The 23105-nt window shown below is 38.6% G+C and overlaps 1 protein-coding gene across 6 annotated transcripts in view; it reads left to right on the top strand.

Annotated features, from left to right (window-relative positions):
• Window positions 1-23105, top strand: part of TULP4 (TUB like protein 4) — a 154233-nt gene that overhangs the window by 91178 nt on the left and 39950 nt on the right. For all 6 annotated transcript variants that reach the window (XR_014691952.1, XM_084515782.1, XM_084515786.1 and 3 more), the window contains exons 3-4: window positions 6169-6297; window positions 6613-6774. Coding sequence is in view for 5 of the 6 variants with exons in the window: in XM_084515782.1 (XP_084371908.1) it covers window positions 6169-6297; window positions 6613-6774 (291 nt within the window). In the remaining variant the exon portion in view is untranslated. The remainder of the gene's footprint in view (window positions 1-6168; window positions 6298-6612; window positions 6775-23105) is intronic.

Raw genomic sequence — 23105 nt, forward strand, 5'->3', positions numbered from 1 at the left:
ATAAAGCCACACTGAACTCTGTTAGCCAATAGAGGTGGTTATTAGTTCCTCTGACCCCTTTGCTTTTGTGTTTCATTTTTGTTCCCCCCTGCACACTCGTCCTTTGCCTTTGCTGTATACCTACCCAGCTCTTCATCTCGGTTGTCACTAATAAACCAGTGTGGGCCAGTGCTCTATAACATGCATTTCTGTCTGTTTGCAAATATGAGTGAAGATCAATCTACTTTTTAGGGGATCGCATACTGTGATCAGTCAGTACAGCAAATCTTGATGCTCGGGTGGTTCTAGATAGATTTTCCAGTCCTCTTTCCCAATGCTTTGTTCCTCGTATGTTCCTTTAAAAATGTGGCTGCTTCCTTACAAGTACAGGACTGGAGGCAGCCTTCAGATAGACTGAGCCGTGTACTCGTAGGCATTATGAAGTATAATCTCCTTCAGCAGTTTTTTTGTTTCTATCTTAGGAACAGTCAGGTCTTTTGCCTTCACTGCACGGAAAGTGGACTCATACCAGCACTCTCAATAGCACTAGAAAAGCAGCGTGACTTAAAGGAGGAAAAAAGGCCAGCAATTGCACAGGTTGTGTAATATTCGATGTGCTCAGTGGAATTACAGTGCATCAAATCCTGTGCACCCTGCAAAGATGCTTAGTTCACTGCCAGTTTCAGAAATGCTAGTGCTGGATAAAGGAGCTCAGCTATCCTCATGTGGCAAATCACGTTGGGATCGAGTACTTCCCATCAAGCATTATCCACTCTTTACTGCTGCAGCAGTCCATGTACCAGCAGATCTCCATAGCTTATGTTGCTAAGGGAAGAGCAATGCTGAAGAAGACTTGTATTGTTAGTGTGTGCCTGCTCTCCAGTAAAATGGATGGAGGATCTGAGGTGGAAAAAAATTACTCACTACAGTGCCTCTATTTTTTTTCTGTAATAACATCTTCCTAAATTTGATAATTGCTTTAGCTATTTATTCATTTATTTTCTCTAGATGTTTGTCCCTTGCCTCTGTAGCAATTATAGATGGCATATTTTAAGAACTGCAGAGGTAAGATTTCAGTAATGAATATTATATGGCATTCTAGATTAAGGGCTTCTGCTCTTGGAATATTGATTGCTGTAATATTTTCAGCTACCTCCTCCAAAAAACTCCAGTGAAATTAGGAATAAGAAAAGCTTTCAGAATACCATAAATTTTAGCAAACTCTAGTATTGTGCTATAAAATATGGCACATATTTTATGTATTATGTAATTATGATATTATGTAATTAATTTAAATCACCAAACCTGGCTTCTATTGGGAAAAAGACACATTAACTACAAATGATATGTTTGCCACCTCAAAATTGAGATTACTCAAAAGTTTTGGTCTAACACTTTAATAAATACTATCATTACTAGCTAGATGATGATCTTTCTCTGACAGTGTCTTTCTAAGAAACTTGATGATCTTCCAGGCCAGTGACTGATCAGACTTCATTTTGTTATTTGAAGTCATGGACCAAAAAGTTTGTAGTTTTTGGTGATTTTTCCAAGTTCCATACCTTTATAAAAAAAGTCATAATAATCCTTTAACATTTGCTATACATGTATAAAAAGTGCAGGAAACAGTTTGCACAGAGAAATTTCAGAACAGGAAAATACTATATCTAAAATTTTCCAAGATTAAACCTTTCACTTTTATTCAAGTTTTTCATTTCCCAACCTAAAGCTCACATTCTTTTCACACTGTAAATGCTCTAAACTTCAAGGTACAGCTTTATACTTAGCTATTTCCTTCGAAGATTTCTACTAGAGGAGTCTTCTTTATTAGAATAATTTTAATGGCTTGTATTTTATGTGACATTAGATAACTTTGTCTGAAACAGCAGCAGCAAAAAGGAATATCCATTGGTAAGAAGTTGTGCTGCCACCTTTCCGTGATCTCTTCTTAAGGCGTGTTCATTCAGAAGGGTGTTTTTGGAGATGAATGGTTTCACTGCTGAGTTGGTGGACACTAGCAGAGCTTGGCAATTAGTCCCATACACAGTGGAAAGTGGTGCCAAGCTGAGTGACGGAGGAGAATGAATGTCCATCAGACTGCAAATATCTCAATATTACCAGAAGGGATGGAGATGAAAGGATAGTTGTAGCCGAGCTTCCTTTTTTCTTGTATGCATGTGTGAATAAAAGATGTTAAGGATGCGGTTCTGAGCATTAGCCTGGTGGGATTCAATGGGAGAAAAGGAACAAATACCTTCAGAGTGGCTTTATCAGGGAAGCGCTCTCAAAATGGGAATCCACGCCCCCCGTCAGCATGAGGGGAATGTGATAGCCCAGCGTATTTGTATCTTGGCTTCTTTGGTCTCTGCTGGGGTTTTGCTTGCCATTAACAAGCTTGGACTCCTCTAGGAAAAAAAAATATTTAAAGCAGAAACTGGAACAGTTTGTAAAATTGTGTGTGTCTGCTGTTTCACCTAGTGAATTACACCTGCTTTCTTACAAATTGTCTACGTGCTTTGGAATAATGGTAGTTTCTTTGTAGTATATACCTTTCTTTGGTAAATAGCCATGTACCTTTAGAGAATCAAAAGCAGCAAAAGATAAAAGGTGAATTGTAACTGGTCAACCAAATTTATGTCTGAGGTTGATGCACATACTTAAACATCTGCCTTCATTCTTCTTTAGAATATGCAGTCAGTTCTTTGGGAGATTTTCTAGCATCTTTAACATTAACTAAGTTTAATTCCTGAAATTCAAGCTGACAATTAAAACAGAGCTATAAATGATGCTAAATGTTCCACTTTTCAATAAATTTTACACTACTAAGCACTGTCTAAAAAGGAGCTCAAAGAAAACGCAAGACCTTGATTCAAAAGCTCCTTGAACTTCATGGCAAGAATCCTATTTGGTATGATACATTGGCCTTTACACTGTACTTAAATGAGTGTATTGGGCTTGGAGTTATTTGGTATTTTATTTATGGGAGATCGTCTTCTGCATGAGATACCAATTTAGAAGCTGATTAATGTCTGTAATACAAAATTTTTGTAGAGTAGAAAAAGCACAATTGGTAATTTTATAGGTAATTAAAAATAAATAAATACATAAATAGCCAGTATGCAAGGGCAGTGCAGACCACATGGCCCACAGACAACTTCCTTTGGCATGCCAACATTTCTTTTCTTTCATTACAAGATAAAAACAGTTTATTCCTTGAGTACCTGTGGGAAGATGCTGAATGGGAAGCAGAGAACCATAAAGGTAGCAGAAGTGAAGATGGGGCCCCTGTGACTTGAAGCTGTTAGTGGAAGTAACGATATCTTTGCGTTATGGGCTAGCAGTAAATTCTTCTTTCTGGAGGGCTAGTTCAAGCTTATACGTTTACGTGCTCTGGCAATGGAGCATGTTTTCATACGTTTTATTTTCTAACCAACATAAAAGCCAAAAGTTGTCATAATACTTAGGGCAGACCTTCTTCCTTTCTTAGTCTCTGCTTCAGTATGTTGAGTGCCTCAAATGAAATTGGAAATACCCAAAGCAGCTGTAGAGTCTGCACCTGGAGTCAGGTGTTAAATGTAAATGATGAAAACAGCTTTAAAATGACCTCATAAAATGGTAGCATTTGCTCTGCGTTTTAAGAAGTTGAATTTTCAAATTGCAAAATGACTTCCTTATGAGCATATTATCAGAAGGCATATAAAATCAATGCCTCATTTTCATTTGTAATTATAAAGTGCTAAGATTATTACTCTTAAAGCCAGGGGCTTATTGGTGTTTTGACTTTTGTAGCTCACCAGACACAGGTTTTGGAAGTTACTAATTGGGAAGGAGGGGGCAGAGCTTTGGTAATATTATTTACATTCAAACGTGTCCTTGGATGTTTTATCAAATTGAGGGAAAATACAGGTAGAACAGCATTTGATTCAAAACTTATCTTCTAGCTTTGAGAAGATTCCTATTTGAAATAGAAAAGATGAAAATCACATCAAGGTAATTCCTGTCACTTTGCCCATAATTCATACCATTAAGTCAGCTGGTTTGTCTAATCTGTAAAACCATATGCTTGTCTCAAATCTTTGTTAGATAAAACAGGGCAATTTTGAGGCAGATAGCGGTACCTTTGATGGTGTTCATCAAAAAGCATAATGTTATTTGAACTAGTTTTATCTTTTGTTCCTAAATCCTCTAGCAATTTATTTTGTTTGATCTATGAAATGTCCAGTGTGGAGACCGTCTAATCATTAAAGGTCTGATTTTCAGTGGTATTAACGGCCTTCAATTCTATGTAGAGTCATTGTTAGCCTTGGCTACTGCCAACCTTCAAAAGCCAGGTTTTTCAGAGTTATCCTGATGTCACGTATGGGGTTTTCTTCACTTTGCTAATGCCGTTAGGCAATAGTGGCAAGTGCAATTATGTAGTTCTCATGTTTTGTCTCAGGATGGATGAAATGATGGCTGTGTGCATATAAGTTACGAGAAACAGAAAAGAAAAATTGAAAAATTCGTGCTGTTCTTGTTTAGACAGAAGAGCTAGAGTGAATCCTCAACCAAAATACAGATGCTTATATTACTATGCTGAAATATTTTATTTACTGCTCTTCCAAAAATGAACAAATTTTTTTTTTTTTTAAAAAGAAAGAAAAAAAAAGCAAGTATGATATAATCCATATAGTGTTACAACATAATTCACCCAACCAGAGGCAGGACTAGCACGTTGGCATTGGGTTCTACTTAGTTCAAGTAAAGCAAAGCATTTTTCTGCAGCATCTCAAATGGGATTCTTCCTAGCTGTATAGCAACAGAGGGTGTAGTTTGTCACATCCACTTCTTCCTATAATCTTTATGTATGCATGAAGAAACAGTTTTCTTCTAGCCTTTTAATCGTGCAAGGGTTGATCCTTCAGGACCGGAGGGCTGCACAGATTTGCATGTTTTGCGGTTGTGACCCATAGCACTCAGCAAATAAGTGTAGCGCTCCTTAAATAAATCTAAGAACATCTTTTTTTTTCAGTTGTCAAGTTTTGGTTTCAGGCAGGCATATTTATATCCTAATTCTGAAAACTGCTGTTTTCATTGTGAAGTCTGGTGGATCTGTGTACGCGGAGTTCATTTTAGGACTGGAACATTTCGGAGCATCATTGCTTCCCAGTAAGCATCAGAATATATTTCAGGAAAGTCTTCTCTTTCTGTCTCTTTTAAGTGATTAATTATCTATTTAGATTTATGAAAAAGCATCATTAGATCTGGGTGCCCATTAAGTAGTTGAAATAACACTCTACTGATTGAGAATTTCGTATTTGTTTTCTCTGTTTGTATATGCTACATCTCTGTAACGTAACTGGCAGAGAAGCTCATTGTGTATGAATGTGAGCATCCCAGCCATATCAGAATGTTTTTGAAATAGAACTAATTTGGAAAAAAGGCTCTAAGAAAAAGTCATTAACAGAAGGTAAATGGTTTTACAACTAATTTCTGCTTCAGGCACTAGGATGATGTGTTTTTTTCAGTTCTGTACTGAGGCCGTGAGAGATACTGTATTTGTTAAATTGATATTAATTATAAATGAGAGAGCAATTTGGCAGGTTTGGACTTGATTAGGTTCTCCAGAAAAGCTCAGATAGTTCTAATGCACAGAGTAGAGAGCCTAAAACTGCTTTGTATTCCTTCTGCACTGAGAAGCGAAGCAATTTCTCTATGAAATTTCTGTATTTTAACAAGCAGGGACTCTAGAAAATTTTTTCATGTCACTGGTGACACGAATATTCAAATTTGATCTTCTGTCAGAGCACGTAACTTCATTTGCAGAGTTGAGACATGGAGATTGTAATGAGGGAAATCATGATGAGGAAAATCTGAACGTGGTTTGGGTACGGGGCCTTCGGTTTGCCATTTCTGTAATGAAATGCTACATTCCAGCATAGTGTGTGTTTTTCTTAAAAGCATGTGATGTCTTCCAAAAAGGCCTGATTGGGGAGAGAGCCTGTGTTCGCTGACAGTCACGACAAAATGATTCCAGCTGTTCTTGAGAGACGCCTACTGCTGTGCTGAAAATTACTGTTTTGTACATCTTCTTCGGAATTTAAATGCAATGTTGTTTATTTTGCAGTATTGTTTAACTGCTTCTTGTAAAATAGCTGTTAGCACTCTACACAGTTTTGGTAATGCTGTTTTTGTTTGTAATCTTTTAAGGTTGTGCTGGTTAGATGGAACGAACCATTTCAGAAATTAGCAACCTGTGATGCAGACGGAGGAATATTCGTTTGGATACAGTACGAAGGCAGATGGTCTGTGGAGCTTGTGAATGATCGTGGGGCACAGGTTGGTATGCGTGTTTTCTCTTCAGTCCAAAGTGATCAAGTCCTGAGAGACAAAATGAAGAGGACAATGAGTAGTACTTTATACCGTTTGAAATGTGCAGGAGAAAACGAAACATTTATTTATTGAAAGGAGTATGCAAGAAGTATCAAAGACACTTTGCAAGGACAGTTGCTTTGTCTGATAGCCATGAAATCAGAACTGCTACTGGGCTAAAGAGTTGTCCTGCCTATCTCTGTGCAGTGCCACCTTTTATCAAAACAATGAAAAATTACTCCATGGCTAATACATCTATTTTCTTATCTTTGATATATTAAGGTAAGCGACTTTACATGGAGCCATGATGGGACTCAAGCCCTTATCTCCTACAGAGATGGATTTGTGCTGGTCGGTTCAGTCAGTGGACAAAGACACTGGTCTTCAGAAATAAACTTGGAAAGTCAGATCACATGTGGCATATGGACTCCAGACGACCAACAGGTAATGGAACTTTTAGAGGCTGTTAATAATATCGCAGTGGTATGCTGTAGAATACACCTCTGAAGAAGTCATTAAATAAAATGCCCACTTTTTAAGAACTGTTTCTGTCAAAACTGGTGCTCCCACACATAGTGGAAAATTAAATCCATCCTGTTGCTCTCATTAGTCAAATATACTAATGTACCAAGTTGCCTATCATCAGTTTTCACCCTGGATCACATGGAGTCTTATTCAAAGTCAGTTGTTTGAGATGGGAATCTATAATTGTATCCCTAATTCATTGATGCAGCTATTGCGATAATACGCATTTGAGCAGAGATACAGCATAGACTAGTAAACATCTGAGCAGCTGCTTCAGTATAGAGCTGCCCAGTTTGCACTTGCAGCAAAAACAGTTCAACTGACATACAGGGGTGCCTTCTCATGAGCAAAGGGATCAAACTGATTGTGTCAGAGGGACCTGTCAGCCTTATGCAAAACACATCATTTTTAAAAAGGCCATTTTTTAACCGTTGAGCCCAAAACTTGCTGAGCTTTGAAAAAGACAGTTTAAAAAACCTTCTTTACTGCTTTTCTAATAAAGCATATCATGTTGGTCACTTCACCATTTATAGTGGGGCTTGAGCTAGCCTGTTGGTTTCATTTGCAGAATTTGCAATGGTCCTTTGCCATTCAGCTGTTGACCTTTGTGGAATGGTCTGCCCTTCCACATACTTGCTATCGTTATGGTTAATGTGTGGAAAATATAGTACTGAAAGAAATGATGGGAGTAGAATAGTGCAAAGAGAATTTGCATTATGATCAAGACTGGATTATTTTCCTTTCTTCATTTTACACCTTCAAGTCAACATACTAGTTCAGGACTCAAGGTACACTGACTTTAATTCAGAATACTACAAATCCATACATGATATGTGCAGGGTTATTTTGAAAATTGCTAGTGGAGTACAGTAGCAATAATAATACACATTTCTACGGCTGCATCTAATAATTTCAGAGTGCTCTGCAAAGAATAATGAATTAATTATTACAACACTGCTCTTTAAAGCCAGGGTGCCTAACTGCCTCTTTTTGAATCTGGGGAGATTTGAGTCTTGGCAATAAATAATTTACTCAAGATCAAGAGGAAAAGACAAGCAGCAGAAGTAGGAGAGAAACTAACATCTAATAGCTCTCAGTCCTATGTTTTAAATATGAGGCTACCCCATTTGTATGATTCTCGGTTGTAGTTCACTGCTGTATTTGGAAATATCATCACTTGAGCGCTTAATTTGGGGTGACTGACTGCCTTTTAATTCAAATTAGCCAATATGTTTGTACTTTCTAAACTGGATGCTCCATAAGTGCTTATTCCATAAAACAAACACTTGTTCAGCGTCCAGATAAGCACATGTGAACATAATGGCCAATTCCAGCTGTGTGAAAATCACTTGCTTGATTTAGGAGATTGTGTTGTTGACAAACTCACTGAAATAGAAACCAAAACCAGCCACAGGTTTGGTGTTAATCTCTACAGTTCTCCAAACTATGGGGTTTGCATGTTAACTGATGATGAATCCTTATGCTGTTCTCCAGAGTTGGTGAAGAGATCTTCTAATATGTATTTAGATGTATTTGTCTCCAGAGACACCAAGAAATAAAATTCACTGAGGTTCTTAGGAGAGACTATGCTCTGTTCATACTGAAAATTGAAATTTCGGGGAAAAAGACTTTGCATTTATTACACACAAATAAGCTCATACAGAAATGGATGCACTTACTAACTTATCTCCTTATCTAATTTCTCTCCCGATTTGTCTGTGCAAATGAGATTAAGAATGTTATAGTCTAGTGTAGCTTCAGCATCTTCCCTGTTGCCTAATGTAATTGATTGCTCTGTACAGTGAGTGAAAGGTAAATGTGAAAATTTAAGTTTATATTTTCGTCATATTATTTTTGTCACCCCTCTGGCACCATGAAAATTACTACTGAAAGTAATTCTGAAAAACTACATTCCATAGCACCTTAACCTCTAACACAATTAACTTGGAAAGCTAAATTTCCAAGGGAAATGTACTGTTCAGTATTATTTTTTTAATTGTCTTCATAAAAATGCACTCAATATAGACTGTTCTTTCACCTCATTCTTTAGTTCTCTCAACTTTCCCCCTCAGTCATCTGCAGTGTGCATTCTCCTCTTTGCTTCCAGTCTCATTTTCTGTCTTTTCTCCCATCTGTCTGACACCAATAGTCTATCACTGACTGCTCTAGCTGCTCTCTGGCAGTTCTGCAAGAAGAGAATTTCCTACAACTATCTTTCTGGTGGAGGAGAAGAATGGTTGGAGCTATAGTATTGCTAACCATCTTCTTGTTTTGACATAAAGGTGAGTTAGCAATACTTTTATGTCAAATATGGCAAATAGAGCATCAAACTTTTAACTGTGTATGTGATGATAGTGGAGTGTATTTTGTCCTTGCTGTGCTCTGACACAGGCATGTGCGTGAGGCCTCCAGGGTAGTGGCTAATGCCACCTGTGGTTGAAACTCCATACTTAACGCTTCCCAAAGTCCTTCTGAGTCCCAAAGTCCTTTCTCTTTGTGTGTTGGGTACAAACTTACTATGAGTCAGGGGAGACCTGGTACAATCTGGTTGACTGCAACACTTTCTTTCTCGGCATCCTGTGTCAACAGATGATCTTGTGAAGGTCACTGGCAGATTTTTGCTGTAGTTCACACCTAGGTCTTGAGTCTGGACACTGAGCTGTGGGATTCTGTAGCTAGTTCTAAACAGAGACCTTTTAATTGCAATTCTGCATGTTAATTGAAGAGGACTAGAATTTATTTTTTTTAATTTTCTTTGTATTTCTGCAGTCCTGCCAGAGTGGAGGGCTTTAGCAGTTTCCTGTTCCTGTATACTCTATATCCAGAGCACACTTATGGCCAAGGCACACAGCCCCGTTGTACCAGCAGGAAGCAAATACACGCAATATGAAGGACTGGGTCCTTCATATCTTGAGCAGAATGACACTTGTGTTACACTTGGATGGATGGGATCACTCTGGATTGTGACCTTCCTTTCTCTTTTTTTTTTTTTTGGAATTGATTTTCCAAGGGCTACCGGAGGCTACAGAGCCTGCTTCCTCAGGGTGATATAGAGTGGAAATTCAGAGACTTACCAGGATTCTCTTTGACCAAGATATGTCAGACAATGAATACATGTGAACTTTCTTCTGTTTGCTTTGAAAATAAACGTACAAGCAGTTTACCAATGTGATTTGCATCCTGCCTGTCACGATGTTAACTGTTGTATATGGTCCCACTGCAGTATAAAGTACATTAATACTAAGGATGTATGAATAAAGGCCCCTGGTTTGAACCTGTTCTGAGTCTAATCATGCAGAATATTGATCTCAGTGGAAGAGAAAACAGGCACAGCATTAGGAAAAGATACTGTGCACACTGTAAGGTCTTCCGAGAAATTGGAAGAAAAACTATGAGACCAATTGCAGATAAAATTGTTTTGTCTGAAAATGCAGGGTGCAGGAGGTCTGTGTTTTTTGTTTTAATCTTCCGTAGCTCGCAATAGCTGTGCAGGAAGGCAGTTTCTATGCTGTTAGTCACTCCTGCTCCCGGCGCTCGCCGGCCCTACTCCCATGGCAACCACAGAAACTTCAGCATTTTTCCTGACAGGCACGGAGCTGAGGCAGGTTTCAGCGCTTTCCTTCTGCCGTGAGCACCCTGTGCTTCAGGGCAGAGCCCTGCACTCAGAGAGGACCTCACGTTAAGGAGGGGAACCAGCAGTGCAGTCCAGAAGGACTCCCCCCAGCTGAGGCAGATCTGTTTCCCCAGGGTGATTCCCACCTTGACAACTGAACTCGCCTTTGCCTGGTCCGTCTGGCCTGATAGGGGCTGGGCTGAGGCAGCCTCAGCAAGGTGAATGTAGATTGCTGCTGACCTTCATGAGGCATCAGTTTTCATAGTCATAAGCTGATAATGTGACATTTAGTCATGTCAGTATTTTCCCCAAGTCATCACAGCATTAGCAAATCTCAGGCCTGGAGGTACAAGAAAATTAACAAGGTGCACTGTCAAATGGCTACAGTAGCACCAGGCTTTCAATGAGTTTGCCTGTCTGGTTCCATGGTTTTGGTGTGGTTTTAGTCCTGGGAGGAATAACTAATCAAACCATGGCCATTTGAGTACCGTCTGCTTTTGGATCCCCCCGTTTTTATCCATGGTCCATGACTTGCAGTGCTACAGCCTTTTCAGGGAAATAGTTATTCAAAACAAGTCCTACACTAGAAGTAGGAATAGTAGCCGTACCTAGCTTCCAGAACATGGCTTAAAAATAAGGAATTTTTAAGTGTTTGAAAATGTTGCATCCATTTGTGCCAAGATGCCATCCTCCCACCTGTGCTTTCTTTTGCTTGATGCTCTGGAATGAGGAGTGTGTGCTTCCATTCCCCCTACCATTTTGATTTTAATCAGATGCTGTAGCTCAAATCTCATTCAGGCAGTCACTGCTATTGCAGGAGTCACACTGATCGAGTATAACTATGCTCAGGCATCTACCTGTGTGGAAACAAGATCTTGAAGACAGCCTTCTAATGAGTTGACAGAATGATGAACGAGGCAAAGAGGCAACTGGGGTGGTATAGGAAAGGGACATACTCACCTTAATCATTATGAGTAGTGGAAGGTTTCGAAGGGCAAAATGAAAATAAATGGTAAAATTTGAAAGTATAAGCAATGATTTTGGTCTTCATTAGAATGTTTCTTGTTCCTACCAAGAATCTTTGTAGGTTCAGATAAAGGAGCCTATAAAATGCCTCTATTTTTATTTCTTAACATGTAGAAATACATCTTTTCCCTCATTAATTTTGAGTGCAGTGACTATCAAGTGACCCTATATATGTATTTACAATGATTAGAGCTGCTCAAAATTGTAGGGTAAGCTACAATTGTTGAGGAAAAATTGAAAGATTTATTTTCATTTATGGGTGAGTTACACAAATTATTGGGAAAAAATGGCTAGAGGCTTTATATAGCATTGAAGAAGTGTCATTAATTAACTAGGTGGTTTGTTCAAGCCACAAGGACTTAAGGCAATGGTTAAATCATATAAAGATCTTAACATTGCATGCTCCATAATTGAGAAGTACTGTTAAAATGTAATAAAAGGACAGAAAGAGACTTCTTTTAAGATAAATCTGTTATAAAAACACATAGATAAACAAAACCCAACACAACTTAACTGTCTTGATATTTTGGACTATTTTTAGAAGCATTTCAGGCCTTCATGGCAGACTTAATATTAAAATTAATTCATTGTACCCTTTTATAGTCTTTTTTTTTTTACAGTTAGAATGTTTAAATGTTTTTTTGCATAGACTTTAGTGTTCTTTAAGGCCAGGTTCATGGGGCTTCGAGCAACCTGGACTAGTGGGTGGCGTCCCTGCCCATGTCGGGGTTGGAACTGGATGGTCTTTAAGGTCTCTTCCAGCCCAAACCATTCTGTGGTTCTATGATTCTTGATTTATATATTTATACATGCTGCAAGCCAGTAACGCTGGTTTTGTTCTTTGCTTGGTGACTTGATTTTTATGATGCCACGTAATAGTGACAGACAGTTTTTATGTGAAAAAAGTAATGTGAATTTTAAGTGCTATTTAGCCTTTCTTTCTCCCATCTCTTTTTATTATATTGTTTTAAAGCTTCATTATGCAGCTATTTCTGAAATAATAGATTGCTTTTCTGGTGTCTATATATAGTTTCATTAGCGTTGTCTTTTCTCACTTTTCTGTCTCAAGTAGCTGTTTGTGCATCATTCTGCTGAGAATGCGGCTTTCAGAATGAAGGACTGGAAAGAGTTAAATAGCTTGGTGCTCTGTGTCTCTTTTCAGTTTTGCTCTCCTTTTCTCACCAGCAATGAGCAGCTTTACTGCAGATTTTAGTACTCAGCCGAGGACTTTATAGGCTTTGCCTTGCGTTTTGGGGAGGACAAAGAGTAAATATGCTCTCTCTGGAGCTTCTAGGGTTCATTTGCGGCTTCAGGAGCCATCGCATCTCTCTGTGGGTTTATTCCAGACAAGGTTTTTTTTCTGCCAGAAACCCTGGCCAATAATGCACAATTATTGAGCAGATAGTTGAAGGAGCAGAGCAACAAGGTGATGCTTCAATGTGTTTTGTTCTTCCCACTAGCTTCATCTGTGCCTTGCCTAATCTTTCCCTTGATGCTCCTCATCCTGTCTGTAGTGGCAAGGCACTGAGAGAGCTGGCGAGATGGAGCTATTTGTTCTCGTCACGAGGGCTGTAAGATGGGGCTGTTTACGTGCTGACGGCATCCTGGCTCATGTTTTCGCATTGCTGCTGCAATGTTTCATGTCAACATTGTATCAGATGAGTCTTGCAAAGATTTTTTTCCCTTAATGACTCTGTCTGAAAAGAAGAATACAAATGTTTTAATGTTTTCGCTCCTCGTTGCAGTCTCCTGTAGACAGGGTAAAGGGATTTAATGTTTGTTTCTGCAAAAAGCAAATGGATTTCTGCATCCTCTTGGATGCACAATGTACAAGGATGTGCAGATCACCTTCAACACTCTATCTCCTAACTCTTTACCTTGATCCAGCATGACACTTGGATAGGTCACAATATTCTTATTTTAGATGACCAGAATCTAGGGTTTATTAAGCTCTGTCAGAAAGAAAGGATGTCAGAAAGAAAGGATGTTAATGGAAATGACAAACTTGAGATGGAAAAAGAACTGAAGACTCATTGTGCCGTTCAGTTATTGTGTCCACTTAGCATTTTTATACCCAGTACTGTTTCATATTTTTGGACCGTCAGTATTTGAATCAGCAAAATAAAGATGAGAGCAAATAGAGACGCTGCCAGCCTTTCTGTGGGAAGTGTCAGGAAGACAGAAATAGTTTCCTTCTCTGCTCACCTTGCTAGTACTTGTATAGAAGGATTTGCTCATGTAGCCTGAAGTCTTCAGTTGTCTGGGACAAGGAACGCTCACTTGAAACTGTGTTTCTGAACAGCATTGCGTTATGCTTCAGCTCTGGGGCAAACAGTAAGAACAAGGACTTGCAGGATACCTGTGCAAAGTAACAGCAAATGCTTATGCTGGTTTTCAGGTAGTTCAGGCAAAAATGACACCTGCTGCAGAAATTATCTTTCTATCTGAGAAGTCATATATAAAGTCAGAATTTTATTTTCCTTTAATTTGTTTGGTCACACTTTAAGTTGGTCAGGAAAGGGCATGTAAGTAGAAGGTTTTTTTGTTCTAAACTGTGAATATTTAGAGCATTTATCAGAAACAGTCTGTGTTATTCCATTTTCAAAGCCATTTGACTGAGAATGCTTTGGCCCTAGGAATCATTTGGTTCACCCAGAGCTTTCTGATCTTTATGGTTCAAAATAAATGTAGCTATTGGTATGGTTAATTTAAACCTTGTTAGCAATGTGACTTGATCTGTGATTTTTTTGGGATGTTAGTAACAAGACAGTGAGCCAACATGGGTCCTGAATTTGGGTATGATTTTCATGCCTGTGTGTAGTCTCAATCATGCATGAGGAGAAAGGATTGTAGTGATTGAATATGGAAGAGGACATTTGTGGATTTCTGCAGTAGGTCTTGTCCAGGAAAGCAAGGCCAACTCCTGTAGTAAACAGAAGTCTAAAGGTGGTATTTCTGGTAAGCGATACCACATGGCCTTTCCTCAGATTTGTCAACAAGAGGTAGTGCACCAACGGAAAGTGGAAACAGCATCTCTTTATTCCCCAGACCCTTTCCCATCAGGGTGTTATTCTGCATGGTGCATTCAACTTGCGCTCTTTGCCCTTTGTCCAGGAGCCAGTTTCTTGTTGGCGTTCTGATGTCCAGGGATTGTGAACAGCTGCCTCCGCTGGAAAGGGGTTAATCCATCCTCCCTTCCCTTGTTTTGGGGAGGACAGTCATTCTTCTGCAGTGCATCATTTTGGTAACAATTTATTACATAACGTATCTCCATGTTGACTCCCTTATACTTGTCTTCACCCATCCTACATATTTCCTGCCCATGCTGTGTTACCCTTCTCTGCCAACACCCAAGACCTAGGAGGAGAAAGCAGAATTTGGGGCACTTGCTTCCATTAGCATATAGCTTGACCCTGGAGCTTCTTGATTCTGTATTATGAAAGTCAAAACAGCAAGAACATTGTTTCTAAAATACTTTGTGTTGCATTTTTACTGGTCCAGAGTGCAATTCTTGTTGCTAAGTAATATGTTCAATTAGGAGAAAAGAAAAAAAAAAAAAAAAGCAACACAACACACACAGAATCCCAGCAAAAATTCTGACTTCTAAAACTCCGAAGGTGATTTTAACTTCAGCAGACAACATATCTTTCAGGAAATAGCAAAACCCTGGCTTGGGAACAGTACAGGAGACTGCCAAGTGTATGTGAGCACTCTGGGTATCAGTTGACTCATTTGCCTGATTGAGTGGTTGTTGGTAAAACTAATTACATTTTCCCACCTACCAGTAACAAATAGTTCTTTTTGTTGCTATGTATAATTTGATATATACGAAGAATACGTTCTTCATAGGCATGTGTGCATTTTCCTGGCAGAGTTTAGTGAGAATACAGAAAACCACGTTGCTCGAAGAGCGTTCCAACATACTTCTGGTGTGGGTCCAGGCCTGGAGTCCTCTCCATGTTAAAAGCTACAGAAGATGTTCTGGAGAAGATGTTCCAGCTGCTGGTTTTAGTTCATTTAGCATGCTACTTTGAATGCAATTTGAAACCTAACACAGGTTAAAAAAAATAAAACAGCAACTCTTTTCCTTGTCTAGAGTAAACTGAGGCATATTGTAAATTTAGTAAACATTATAAAGAAGGTTTGCTCTTTCTACTGAAAAATCTGTTATAGGATACTTTCTAAAAAATGTCTTGAGTCAAGAAAGAATATAGGTGCGTGTGCCAGTAAATATTCGAGTCAGAATCAGTGTGGGTATAATTACAGGGGCATATAATAATCATTTCTGTAATTTGCCAGATTGCCTCAAATAGCATTATCTTCACCTGCACAATTGCTTCCATCCTCACATGTCCAGAGCAGTTGTATAATTTGAGATCCTGCTTTTGAGAAACTACTGGTGTTTCTGACTTCTGAAACGAAGTGTGAAGCTGTATCTCACTTATAGTCATTCAACTATGTTAGACAATTTTAGAGAGAAATCAAGCCAGTGTGGTTTGAATCCCCAGGTTTTAGAGTTTCAATCTGTATTAAACAGATTTGTCACCAGAATCTCCAGTGTATTTACTTTGTCTTCTCATTTGAGGGCTCTATAATAGTTATCTAAACCCTATGGAATTTGTAAGGGAGAGAAAGAACAAGCCGGAAAGTAGGTAACTAAACCAGCACTGTTTCTGAAAGTTTTAACAGTCTCAAATGGGAATTTCAGTGCTCTGTATATGTGCAGTTAGCTGGATGATCTCATGGTGTATTGTCCACGAGCAGGCTGGCAATTCCTCACTTCTGAAGGAAACAGAAAACTCTTGTCATTTTTTTTAGACATAAAGGCAGTCAGAAAAAAAAGCTAGTGCTTTTTGCCCCCCAAGTTTTTTGTGTGAATTTGTGATGATGTCTCTTTCAGTGTCAGTTCAAGAAATCATTTTACAGCAGTTGAATTTTTAATGGAAATAACAAGTATTCAGCAGAAAAGCAGCTGTCTCCCTCTGTTTGGTTCTCACTCTTTCTGCATTGTGAGGTAAAAAGAAGTAAAGGCAGAGATATCACACTAAGAAAAAAAACAACACAAGGTTTTCACTTTTTTATGTATCCTACGAGGCTGCTAATGCGTTGTCTCATGCTTTCTGATGGAGAAGAAATAAACAAGAAGAGCACAAAGAACGCAAAACGTTAATACTGCGACTAAACGGACTGCAAAATGTCTTAATTCAACCTTTGCAAGACTGGCAGGCTTTTTTGTTTGGCTAGTACTAGGGAATGAAAACATTTAAAGGCAATCATTTTCCACATATTTCCCATGCTACTAAGTGTATCTGCATAAAAAGAAGTTTGATCCATCATTTTTTATATTAATCAGTTTATAATTCAGTTAATCTTGAATCAGCAAAATGGATTTAACTATTAGTACGATGGCATTGTGGTGATGTCTGTAAAGCTTGTTCCTAGCATGAATATGAATGTTTGGCCAGATGGCTAAATTAAAGGAAACAGAACTAATTCAGCTTTCTTGAACTGCTCAGCGTCTTCTGGCACTGCAAACGCACACAGTTGACGTTATTAGCATTTTTGCAGAACCTAATTTCTGAAGTTCAGTGCTGACTTTATCCTTCTGAGGGTACAGGAGGCTAAAGGTAATGCGTAAAGACAAGTCTTAAATGTTGAAAGATGAATGGCAGCGAGACAAACATCTGGCAAGGTGGCTGCAAATTCAGAGGTACACAGGATAAACAGTTAGTGGCAGCATTGGTGCTACCTGGTACAATGGTAACAAGGTTTCAGCAGATGTGGGGCCAAAAAGAAAAAGAACCATAAAGGCAGAAAGTAAAACAAAATGCTGAAAAAGCAAGGTTTGCAAAATGTGTGGTAGAAGAGGAATCCTTCACAGTTTGGAAATGCAACTGTGGAGAATGCTTGAAACCAGTAAGTCAGAGCAGGTAAAGAACCATGAGAGAAATTGGAGGCCTCCAACTAGAGTTTGTGGAAAAAAATATGTAGAAAAAGTTCATAAAAGACAAATTTAGACGTAATATTGATAAGAACAGTAGCACTGTGAGATCATCCACAATTTCCTTAGTCACAAGATGCTGATGAGATTTGTGCTCTGGACTACTATTTCACTGCTAAGAAACTTCTAACAGTCTGAGGAAATTAAAAAGGGGTCCTGGGACAGGTTATTTTGAAATTCATCAAGTCCCACTATCCAACCAGTGCATGCAAATGCAAGTTGTCAATGCAACTTGCACTGGCTTCTAAATTAAACTTGTAAGTGTAATTGGGACCTGTCTGTCTCTTATTCTTAGTGGGATCCCACTTGAATTAGTACCTGCAGTCAGAGACCATAAGAGTGTATCAGAATGGATAACGAGTACAAAACTGTTGCAGTACTGTTGCATTAGTCAATGCTGTGGTGCTGCTTGAAATATTCTGTGTAGGGTAAGTCACTGTCTCTTAAAAGGAAAATGGAGAAAATTGAAAGAAGAACTAGAAGAGTCAGGAGTTGAGAAATGCAAAGCATCTTTTGCTCATTCCTTTCCAAACCAAGTCACTAAAGGAAGGCACGTGTTCCAAAAATGTATTGACCAGATTTTCTGGGAGTTTTGTTTGACTAGCAACATTTGAAACCTTCAGTGTTATTACTAAATATCATGATGGCAGCATCTTATTTTATCAATATCCTTCTGCAGCACTATTGACTATTCAGTTTGTACAACTCAAACGTTAGATTGGAAGTAATTCTGTCTTTTATCTCTTGATATCAAGTTATCAAATACGTTAATTTGTATCAAATACAAGTTATCAAATATGGGATTGGATTATCCTCAGTAACTACAAAAGTCAAAGTGACTGTAGTTCCAGAAAGCTTCTTTGGCAATGAGGACAGGCTATGATGTAGGAATGAGCAGCAGCCAGATTTTCTGCAGATAGAACTCAATACAGCTTCATTGACTTAATTCAATTATTGTGATTTATAGACTTTTCTCAGCTGCTGTGTATGATCAGCTATGGCAAGATGGTGGGATCTCCCCCAGTCCTACTGTAGTGGTTTATTAAAATGAACATAAAGCTTGAGCATTCTTACTGTTGATGAGGTCATTTTATGGACATTAAACCAAATTAAATGACAACAAAATATTTTTTGTGCTAAAATAACATCATTTTTAGTAAATTCTAGTTGTGTTATGAAGTAGAGGGCCTCCTGAGCTGGACCTTCAGTGCACCAAATCTTTGGCTACGGTGCTACAGCTCCATACATTTCAGTGCTGCCAAACCATTTATACCAACACTGTATCTGATCCAGGTGCATTGCAGCATCACAACAGATCTTATGGGAATAGCAGCAGTTGAGCACAACAGAGACATGCACAGCAAAGTCACCAAACAGGCTGGAGTTGCTCCTCTTGGGCTGAATTATTTAGCTTCTTGGCTGTTCTAATATTCATCTCTTCATAAAAAAATAACTTCAGAGTGGAATAGCCCATCTTTTGATTACCATGTCTTTTAGGAATTGGTGCATTTTAGGCTGCAAACTGAAGACTTTTTGAAATATTGGGCCTTTAAGGGGATTGCAGTATTGAATGTTAATTCCATGGGTAATGGTTTCAAAACTGATGAAACCCCTCTTTATTTACCAAGACTAGCTTATGAAACTCATCACAGGTCACCTCACAGGCTAAGAGGTCACTAGATTTCAGAGAAGGGTGTTTTTCAGATATTCAGATTTTTTATAATAAATAGAAATCAACACGGGCATGGGTTTCATGAGGAACCCAGACACCTGTGTCTCTGGACTTAACCCAGCTTTCAGCTGTCGGTATGCTTAGAAAACGTCATATGAATTATCCCAGTGCTGTCTGTCAGTTTTCCCTTCAAAGCATACAGCGTCAGGGCACCATTGGAGACTGCTCTAGAAATGGTACCTCTTTTGTTTCCTGCATCCATATGACCTTTAATCAGCCACAGCTTCACTACAGTACAGGACTCATTATGTCTGATACGTTTTGCAAGGAAATAACTGTATTTGTGTTGTGTAACTGAGTCACACTTTAAATGTATATGTGATTTAAGGTGTTTTATTATCAGATTTTGTATTATTCATCAAACGCAATTCTGCAAGTGGTAATACATGTAATAACAGTTGAAATAATGAACAGTATGAAAGGAGGGGAGATGAGAAAAATAGAAGAACAGAACAAAGGGCCAAAGAACCATTTCATAATAAGTACTTGGGATATTTTTTTTAATTACTATTATTATTGTTTAGTTTGTGTATTTGAGAGTTAACAAACCAGTATGACTTGTTCATTACCTTTTTCCATCATTCCCTCAGACTTCATAGATCTGTAAATACCTGAAAAATATGAATGTAGGCAGCTAAAATACAGCCATTTAATTTTTCCATTGAATCTTTCGAGTATACCCTGTGGCTTGACCTTTTCTTCTGAAGGTCAAGAGAGCTTTATTCATCTGACATACGTAGCTTGAGTATGGCATTTATAGCCTGGGTAATGTTATGGATGATAACACCATTAGACATTTATACAGCTTCAGCAGGAGTTCAGCCAGCAGAGCTATCAGCCTGATAAATGCTTTCATCAAAAAGGTTGTATTGCTACAATAACCTGAAAACTTAAAGCTGCTCCTTGAAACCTATAGCCTGGCTGAAGAGATAAGAAGTACCCTCTGACATTTCTAAGTTGCTAAAGAGCTATCTTACATGTAGGTCCCAGTGCAAGAATTAAGATGCCCGCATGCAGCTGTTCTGATCTGAGTTAGAAACTAATGTATGAGTTCATAATTTTAAATGAATTGGGGGCAGTGCTACTCAAAAGAAGTAGCTTTAGACTGAGATTAGACTAAACTTTGGGTAATGACTCCCAACATTTTATTCCTACGCAATTAGAAAGCGTTTCTACAGAATTTTAGGAGAAAGAAACCTTATACTGATGTTTTTGGAAACAGCAGAAAGTCTTGCCTCCTGTATCTAGCTATTTTGCACTTCTAAAAACTCATAGGAGACTGCTAAAAAGCTAGTCTATAGGCTTGGTTAAAAGCGGTGTAAGAATCTAGCAATGACAACATGTAGGATCTGGGCTTTGTAGAGTTTATTTTGTAGAGAGTTTTCACTGTAGATAGTGAAAGTGGTTATATGCTGATTATGGATGAAAAAGCAGTTGAACAGCTGAAAATAGATGGTATGATGCAAATGGAAGAAGAGTAGAGTAGAGCTTGAGTTCTCACATATGTTCGATCTTACATGGGCACAGTCAACATGGGGTCATGAAGGGAAAGTCCTATCTGTGAGATAAACAGGTTCATGTTACTCTGGGTGATGAACTGGCTTGGTGGTAGAGCTCAGCGGGTCATAGTGAATGGGGCTACATCTGGCTGGTGACTGGTTGCTTGTGGTGCACAGAGCAAGAGGGCTTGCAGAAGGATCTAGATACACTGGAGCACTGGGCACTTATCAGAGGCATGAAATTCAGCTAGGGCAGAGGAGGTTCAGACTGGATAAAAAGGAAAATTTCCTTACAGTGAGGGTTGTCAAACACTGGCACAGGCTACCTAGCGGGGTTGATGCCCCATGACTGTCAGTCCTTAAGAGGCATTTGAATGATGCCCTCAATAATCTGCTTTAACTTTTGGTTATCCCTGGAGTGATCAGGTAGTTGGACTTGATGGCCTTTGTAGGTCCTTTCCAAGTGAATTATTCTAATTATAATTCTAATTTACTTTTATAGCTAAGAGTAGAAGTCTGAGGCTCATAACAAACTTCACCTGCTGTTTCAACCCAGCAGCTATTTAACATAAGGATATTCATATCATGTAGTGATTACAGTTAAGGAAGCCAGTTGTTTTTTTTTCAGCCTGGTTTTTTTTTTTTTTTTGGTTGTGTGTGTTCATGTGAAATGACTCCATTGATTTCCTTAAGGTGTTAATAACTTCACTGGAGTTCCTCTTATTGAATCCCTCCTCTGGTTTGCAACTTTGTGTTTCTTGATCACCACCTGTAGAAAAATACGTAGTATTGCTTATTCTTGTCCGAGACCTTTGAAGCCAGACTTCCTTTCTGAAATTTCCAAAAGAGCAACAATGACAGTTGCTTTCTATGTAAGTATAGATAGGGAAAAATTATCCTGTATTTCTCATAGCGTTACGAGGTAAAGGTTACCCAGTGAAATTACCAGTTAGCAGGCTTTAAACAAAGAAGAGGTTGTATTTTTTATCTGAAGCTACATGAGTATGCAGGGAAGGTGCTTGCTCGGTACATCCTGCTCTTTTATTCTTCTCCAAATACTTGATCACTGTTAGAGATAAGATATAAGGCTAGATGAATTTTTGATCTGGGTATGCAATTGTTAGAATCTTAAATCCACACATCCCTTCACAGAGAAATGATAAAACCTGTGCGCCAGATATTTTCTTTCCAATGCATAGACAATTTGCCCTTCAGTTTGTACACTTTAACATGGCAACAGAGAAATCAAGTTATGTGAAAGGGTGACTGTAAAACCAAAATACATAGTAGACTGAAGAGCAGGTATAAGATTTGACCTTCCTTTTAACTTCCTTTTAAATGCTGGCTAGTTTTCAAATTGATGAGTGCCTTTAATTTTCATTTAAAACTTATTTGCCGTGAATTCTGTGGTAGCAGCAACAGCCTTGGCTAATGCATTTATCATTTGGTGGATTTATTAATCCTAATTTCCTGATGTTTCTCTAAAATTCATCAAATATACAGGATCTTAACTTGTTCAAAACCTCAAGACAGAAAACGTTCATAAAGGATAAATTGTAGGTTCCCGTCAGTCTGACTTCAATCAGCACACATTGCCTACAGAGCAGTTTAAGGGCATGAAAAAAAACACCTTGCCTTATCCATTTTGTATTTGAAATGGTGGGTGGAAGCTCTTCTTCACTCTTCCTGAACATGTAACATATTGCCTTCCTCCTAGGCTGTAATAATCTACTTCCAGTTGAGTGATCATACTGTCTTTGCCTCTGTTTTTGGAAGACATTTCTCCCACCTTCTTTCTGCTCATCAATCGAATAACCTGTCCTCCTCTATTCAGCTTTCTGTTTCTCAAGAGCTGTTTGAAATCTCTGCTAGGATTTCCTTTTGTCGGATGTGTCTTTTGATTTTGTTAGAACCGAAGCATACCATAATTTCTGTCACTGATTTTAGAAATTTCTGTATAATCCAAGAATACTTTAGAGTCTGTGATAGCCCTTCTACCAGCTTGCTTTACTGGTAGTAATGGCCAAGTTCAAATAAAGTGTAATGGCTCATATTAAAGTAAACAAAATCAATCCCACTGTGAGACATTACTTGCTCACAGATTTTAGGAGTTTACCTCTTAGGTCCTGTCACTTTTTGTTCCTCTGTCAACTTCTCTTGCAAGAAACATCAAATAGGCCTGCATGTTTTCTTTTGAGGTATGTAATAAAATAAACAATTATGGCAGTTCGTAGATTCTCATCGCTCACTACCCTTTGCACAGGTACTAACTGGACACAAATTTTCTCCCATGTCAGCTGTCTCTGAGTCAGCGGAAGCTGCTTTTAATGCCTACGCACAAGAGATGCGAAGTCCGATGACTTCTGGCTTTTCCCAATC

Source organism: Aythya ferina, assembly GCF_964211825.1.
Source record: "Aythya ferina genome assembly, chromosome: 3".
In the NCBI taxonomy this organism is placed as follows: domain Eukaryota; kingdom Metazoa; phylum Chordata; class Aves; order Anseriformes; family Anatidae; genus Aythya; species Aythya ferina.